This window comes from Topomyia yanbarensis, chromosome 3 (assembly GCF_030247195.1).
Source record: "Topomyia yanbarensis strain Yona2022 chromosome 3, ASM3024719v1, whole genome shotgun sequence".
Lineage (NCBI taxonomy): Eukaryota > Metazoa > Arthropoda > Insecta > Diptera > Culicidae > Topomyia > Topomyia yanbarensis.
The window spans coordinates 197,911,272-197,918,364 of NC_080672.1; the positions used below are offsets into that span (position 1 = coordinate 197,911,272).

The 7,093-nt window shown below is 45.1% G+C and overlaps 1 protein-coding gene across 10 annotated transcripts in view; it reads right to left on the minus strand.

Moving 5' to 3' along the window:
- The window catches only part of LOC131687112 (protein unc-79 homolog), a 1,793,695-nt gene extending 1,787,683 nt beyond the window's left edge, over positions 1-6,012 (minus strand). For all 10 annotated transcript variants that reach the window (XM_058971154.1, XM_058971155.1, XM_058971161.1 and 7 more), the window contains exons 1-2: positions 5,671-6,012; positions 5,498-5,617 (exon numbers count right to left, since the gene is read on the minus strand). In XM_058971154.1, the coding sequence (XP_058827137.1) occupies positions 5,498-5,617; positions 5,671-5,725 (175 nt within the window). In that variant the 5' untranslated portion in view covers positions 5,726-6,012. The remainder of the gene's footprint in view (positions 1-5,497; positions 5,618-5,670) is intronic.
- Between the last annotated feature and the right edge of the window lie 1,081 nt (positions 6,013-7,093).

The following is a 7,093-nucleotide window of genomic DNA, read 5'->3' on the forward strand; positions in this document are numbered from 1 at the left end:
GCGTTTGCGAAACTCGATACTGTGCTAGCTAATGATGGCTCCGCTAGTACATTCCGTAGAAACGGAGTGGAGGCGTGGATTGATTTGACCTTTGCCAGCCCGAGTCTGGCTCCAGGCATGGAATGGAGGGTAGACGAAGGCTACACCCATAGCGATCATTTAGCAATCCGCTTTAAGATCAACTATGGTGTGCAGCATCCGAGGGCGGGAGATCCCTGTCAGGTACGTGGGTGGAAGTCCAATCACTTCGACATCGAAGCTTTCACCGCGGCCCTGGGACTGGAGGCCAACACCGAAAGTCTAAACGGGGATGCGCTGGTAGCTGTTCTATCACGCGCGTGCGACGCCACTATGCCGAGAAAAACACTGCCAAGAAACGGTAGATGCCCGGTATACTGGTGGAGTGCCGAGATTGCAGCTCTACGGTCAGCCTGTCTCAGAGCTAGACGTAAGATGCAAAGAGCTCGCACCAAGGATGCAAGAGAGAACCGCCGTGAAGTGTTTCGAGCTGCGAAATTGGCCCTTAACAAGGCTATTAAGAGCAGCAAGAGAGCGTGTTTCGACAACCTGTGCGAGAGTGCCAACGCGAATCCGTGGGGTGACGCCTACCGGATTGTGATGGCCAAGACCAAAGGGGGCTCCTCACCCCCAGAACGGTCTCCGGACCGGTTGGCAACGATTATCGAAGTACTCTTCCCGTCTCGAGCCACAAGCCCCTGGCCACCTGCACTACGAGACAGTGCGGGCACGGTCGAAATGGTGGCTCCAGTGACGAATGAAGAACTACTCGCAGTGGCTAAATCCCTAGCAATGAACAAAGCTCCAGGGCCGGATGGAGTTCCAAACAACGCTCTCAAGGCAGCGATCATAGCGAACCCGAACATGTTCAGGCTAGCTATGCAGAGATGCCTTGACGAGTGCCGTTTCCCCGATAGATGGAAAAGGCAGAAACTGGTGCTGTTGCCGAAGCCCGGGAAGCCGCCAGGCGACCCATCGGCGTACAGACCAATCTGTCTGATAGACACGACTGGCAAACTGCTTGAGAGGATCATCCTCAACAGGCTCACCCCGTACGCGGAAGGTACGGACGGTCTGTCAAGCAACCAGTTTGGCTTTCGGAAGGGTAAGTCCACAGTGGACGCTCTCAACTCAGTGATAAATACTGCCGAGATAGCGATCCAACGAAAAAGGCGAGGTATTCGATACTGTGCGTTAGTGACACTTGACGTGAAGAACGCATTCAACAGCGCAAGCTGGGATGCCATCGCGCTTTCGTTACACCGGCTTATCCTACCGGTGGGTCTGTACCGGATCCTGGAAAGTTACTTCCAAAACCGCGTACTGCTATACGAGACCGATGCCGGTCAGAAAAGGGTTCCGATTACCGCCGGAGTCCCACAGGGCTCGATCCTAGGCCCGGTGCTATGGAACCTCATGTATGACGGGGTTCTGAGACTGAAGTTCCCTCCTGGGGTCAAGATCGTCGGCTTTGCCGACGACGTAACCTTGGAGGTCTACGGGGAGTCAATTCCTGAGGTAGAACTAACCGCAGAACACGCGATTAGCACGGTGGAGGAATGGATGAGCGCGAGAGGCCTGGAGCTCGCTCATCATAAGACGGAGGTAGTTATCGTCAACAACCGCAAGTCGGCACAACATGCAGTTATCCATGTGGGAGAAGTCGCGATCACTTCACAGCGAAGTCTGAAGTCTCTCGGAGTCATTATAGACGACAAGCTGACCTTCGGCAGCCATGTCGACTATACGTGCAAGAGAGCGTCGACTGCTGTTGCGGCACTATCGAGAATGATGTCCAACAGCTCAAAGGTGTGTAGGTTACTGGCAGGCGTTGCCGTATCTATCCTCAGGTACGGCGGCCCGTCATGGTCAAGAGCACTGAGGGTAACCAGTTACCTACAGAAACTGGAGAGCACCTACCGCGTGATGTGCCTCAGAGTGATATCTGCCTACCGCACGGTATCACACGATGCATCCTGCGTGATAGCGAGCATGATGCCAGTCGGGCTGGTCATTCGGGAAGATGAGGAGTGCTTTGAGCTACGTGGAAATAGGGGAGCCCGCGAGCGCACCAGGGTGACCTCGGTCGCCAGATGGCAGCGTGAGTGAGATAACTCCTCGAAAGGTAGGTGGACCCACCGGCTGATACCTAGCATATCGAGCTGGGTGGAAGACCCCATGGGGAAGTTCACTTCCACCTGACACAATTCCTGTCAGGCCATGGCTGTTTCCGTCAGTACCTCCACAGGTTCGGGCACGCGGAGGTCCCAGTCTGCCCGGACTGCCCAGGTGTAGATGAAACTGCCGAACACATACTGTTCGTATGTCATCGGTTCGACGTCGAAAGAAGAGCAATGCTTGACGTCTGTGGCTGGGACACAACCCCGGATACCCTTATTCAGCGGATGTGTCAAACGGTGGAGAAGTGGAACGCAGTCTCGGCTGCTACCATCCAGATTGCCAGTAGGCTACAGGTAATCTGACGAACCGAGCAACAGACGGCGGGCACGGCTAACTAGTGATTGGTTAGCTGGAGCGAAAAAGGCCAAGCGCAAAATAAGAGAGTGAATGGTCTGTTCATGCCGAGGTAGGTTGGCGCAGCGAATGACAACCGCGTAAGGGGTAAACCCAGCCACCCCGAAGCAAGACAGAAGAGTGAGTGTATAGGCGTATAAGTGGACTGCCTCATGCCAAGACGGGAGGGTCGTAGCGTAGTATGTTGGAACTAAGCTATCGATGCCTCATGGCGTGGCAGAGGAGTGAAAGGGTGAGCATCCAAGTCAGTCTCACACTGCATGTTAAGGGTGAGCATAAAAGTCAGCCTCACAGGTTGGTAGAGGCTAGCACAAAAGTCAGCCTAGCAAGGAATGAAAAAGGTGAGCACAAAAGTCAGCCTCGCATGGTATGTCAGAAGTGGGGCCTAAGAAAAATGTCCCACATGGGATGCCAGAGGGAGTGACAAAGGTACAATAGAGTGGCACGATTGAGAGTGAATCAGGTGATAGGGTGAGCACCCAAGTCAGCCTCACATGGATGGGTAGGGCGAGCACAAAAGTAAGCCTAGCAAGGAATGAGTAAGGTGAGCACACAAGTCAGCCTCGCATGGAACGTAAAAGGTGAGCACAAAAGTCAGCCTCATGTGGGAGTGTTTGAGAGTGAATCAAAGTGCGATTGAGAGAGCACCCAAGTAAGCCTCATACAGGATGTATGAACGCGTGAGTGAGAGTGAATGAGTACATTTAGTACAGCCATCCCCCCAAAAGTAATACCGAGAGGTAGTTCCTGGGAGGAATGATGGCGGAGCCCAATGGAGTTTAGTCGGTATTAATGGCTGGTCACCATTCGAGTCCGACACGCTCCCAGTGCACCCCGTGTGGTAGATTGGACCCTACCGTTAGCACGTGTACTGGGCTAGGACATAAAATTCTTCTCCATTGTAAAAAAAAAAAAAAAAAACACCAAAATATCAGAACCAACTGTCTTATGTTCACCGTGTTACCTTCGCCATCGACTAAATTCGCAATTTAAATTTCACACTCTTCCACAACCTGAAAACCGTCGAATCGAGAACAAAATTTCGGAAAACCAAAGTGGAGAAAACGAAACGGAAACAAGAGTGAGTTCCTTAAAGGATTCTGTTCATAACGTAACGGAAACTCAAAAAACGTAAATTTAAACTTGTATTTTCATACCACTTTAGCTAATTCAAAACGTTCGGATCGGACAATAGTTTATACGAGGGCGGGCAAAATGTCAACATGGCCATGAAAACTTAACGAACATACCTGCGCAGGTTTTTTGTGGCGGGAACGATGACGACGAATTAGCGATGGTCGCCGCCGCACGGATGTGGATCCACTGCACTGACTCAAAGTCGACGAAGTGTGGTCGACTACGGCGGCTCGTGTGCGTCTGGCCGAATTAAAGGTGCGGAGTGTGGTTCGGCTGGACGGAAGACTTCCGGTTTGGTCGACGAGAGCAGAAACCTCCGCAACAGACAACGTACCCTGGAAGGACCTCACGTACTAAGATTCCGTACCGATCCCCCACCATGAAATGAACTGCTACTTCGGATTGTTGGCTTTCGGACAATTTCGCAAACGTGATAACGGAAACCACCAACTCCGTTTGACTACCGAGACGGCGGGCCTTAGCGCGGCACACGAGCACAAAATACCAGCAAAATCCAGCCCGTACAAAACGCTCGTTGGACGAGCGCTGCTGTCCAACGCGAACGCAAATTAATTAAATGTTCAAACACTAAAATATTACAAAATTACCTTTGTACTCAAATCTTTCCGAAACACCAGAACAGAATTCACTTTAGAAGTGTTTTAGTAACACCGAAAATTTAAATCTATATGATCAAATTAAAAATTACTTTGTTAAAACTCACTTCCTTTTAACTTAAAATTCAAAAATTACCTTGAACTTATTTAAATTCGAACACAATCACTTGAAATCACTTGCGGAAACTTTTAGCGAACTTCTGTTCTCCAGCCGATTCGTTTGCGAAATGCTCGAGTGTGAAAAGGTTTCAAACCACGAAACCTCGGTCTATTGTAACAATTTGGCGGTTTAATTCGGAGCATGTCCGCGCCCATGCGAAGGCGGTAAAGTTATTTGGTATGGCGGCTATATACTTTCACCTTTTTGTTTGTTCACCCGCCACCATGCGGTGACTAGCTGAACTTCATATTCATATCCCATATAAACAGTTAAGTAAAGCTCAAGTTGTGCGGTAACTTTTTGAAATGTTTCATGCTGAAAATATTTCAGCACACGTTAAACTTAAACCAACTAGGTTTTGCTGACAGACTACCTAAAATTCTTAAATACGTTACAACAGGTCTTCAGCAAATTTTTCTAAAATTAGTTGTTCTACAACTCGACTGAAGGCCATATGACTCTATCTTGAATGATTAAAAAGTTAATTTTTCGATGCTGAATTTTATTAGAAACATCCTAACTGTTTTAAAAAAAAGAAAGAGTTCACAAACTGTGAAAACCTTTCCAAAGACATAATAAGGCCAAGTTGTTTAGTTTTAGTAAAATCTAAAAAATTTTGCTTAATGTTCATTCTGGACCACTAAGCAATGGCGTGAGTTGTAAGATGATAGTCATTGAACTTTTCAATTGAATGCTGTGTGCTGCACTTCCTTGAAAAATGAAAACATAACATAACACTAGCTGGCTTTGGTCCCTCCTATCTCTCGGTTATAAGACAGATAAATATAAGATGCATTGCCTCAAAAGATCGATAGCACGAAATCGATTGAATCAAATAGCTAGAAAAATTTGATCATCTCTCACCTCTTAAATTATTTATGCTCTATCGCTCCTTAAAATATTTTCAATTAGAATAAAACACCCTGTATATACCTGCTGCGCACGTGTCACTGTTTTGTGGTGAATTGTCGTCAATATTTTTATGTAGCGAAGCACACCGAAACTCAACCACTAAATTGCATATACTTACTGAGCAAAGTTTGTGAGAAATATTTTATTGTGTTTCCAATATCCGATCCCGATGGTGCAGGAATTTGGTTACTGAGAAGTCGTACGTGATACTCATGCAAGCATCGCAATTTCGCTTGAACTGGAATAGGAAAATTTTTATGCATATGTTAAAAAATAACACAAATAGCTTACATGCAGCTCCCCTTGTGCCCATATTAACGAGCTGTACTCTAAAACTTCCCGTCATTTGTTTCGTGTTGTCTTAAGATTGATATTTGGTTTTTAAAACTTAGTGTTCATGTCGATTTCACTGGACACTGGATATACCCCGATTATAGCATAAATTTTTGCATTCAATCAAACACGTTCGATATATACAATTTTGTAATTTTTGGATTTTGTATTATTTTAATTATTGTAAGCAACAATGATTTACAAAAGACTGCCAGCACAAACACAAATCTTTTGATAGAAATAGATGCCAATGGGAGACGATATACTTTCAACTAGCAGAGTGACTGATTAAATGAAAAATCAATATTCCGAAACATGCATTGGTGTACATTTTCCACTGAGAGGAAAATCTGGTGAAAACGTTATGGAGAGCAGCGTAGCTGAGATGACAACGTTTACTAATGCTGATTTCGTTTTTAGAGCGGAGTCGCTCTAGGTTCGCTCTGAGCTGTCACTTTTGTATGGATTTTGTAAATATTAGAGCGAACCTAGGGCGACTCTGATCTAAAACCGAAATCGGCATAAGACATTCTAACCGGTTATTTATCATTCGCTGACACTATAGGAACGACGTAAACAAACGTACACATTTATAATAAACACGTGGCTAGCACCATATGATATGAGCGCGTGTTTTCCTGTTATGTATTGATAAATATTGAGTTACATTTCCATATCAACTTTGGAATAGGGCTAATAAGATTTGTAAACAAACCTTAGTTTTGCTGATTTCTCTTAAATTGTTATAATTTCAATCCAGAAAACATTTTAAATTGATTCTGCTAAGGGTAAAGATGTTGATTTATGTGTAGTTTTCATGTAATTCAACTCGGCAGCGGAATAATTAGCGAAATTCACAAAAATCTCTTTAGCCCTTTTGAAGAATTAATATTGATTTTCTTGGTTCTAACGACAATGCATCGACTAGAGATTAAAAATTAAGAATAATTTGAATTTCAGGGTCGTAATCCTCAAGTGAAAGTCTGGTTTTGAATATATACAGGTAGGAAAACTAGATGTGACAGAACAATTCATTTATTGCATACCGCCATCAGGGGTTACTTTACGCCAAAAATAGGACTATTTATACATTCAGTGCTGCATTCGGTAACCGTAAACAGAAAGCGGCATAGATGAAAACAATAAATGGATAATTTGTATTATTGTTGGCGTTAGGTTATGTTACAATACCAAAACGACGATTTTTCTCGAACATTTTTTTTCGTGGACTATATATGTACAATACCAAAAATAGTCGCTTAATTCCGAGTTTCTGATATTTCTCGTATAGTTCAAATATAGTTTTCGAATTACTATACAAATAAAACCTGTTTTAATCCACCTAACGGTGCAATTGTGCCTTTCTCAATCATGAACACGA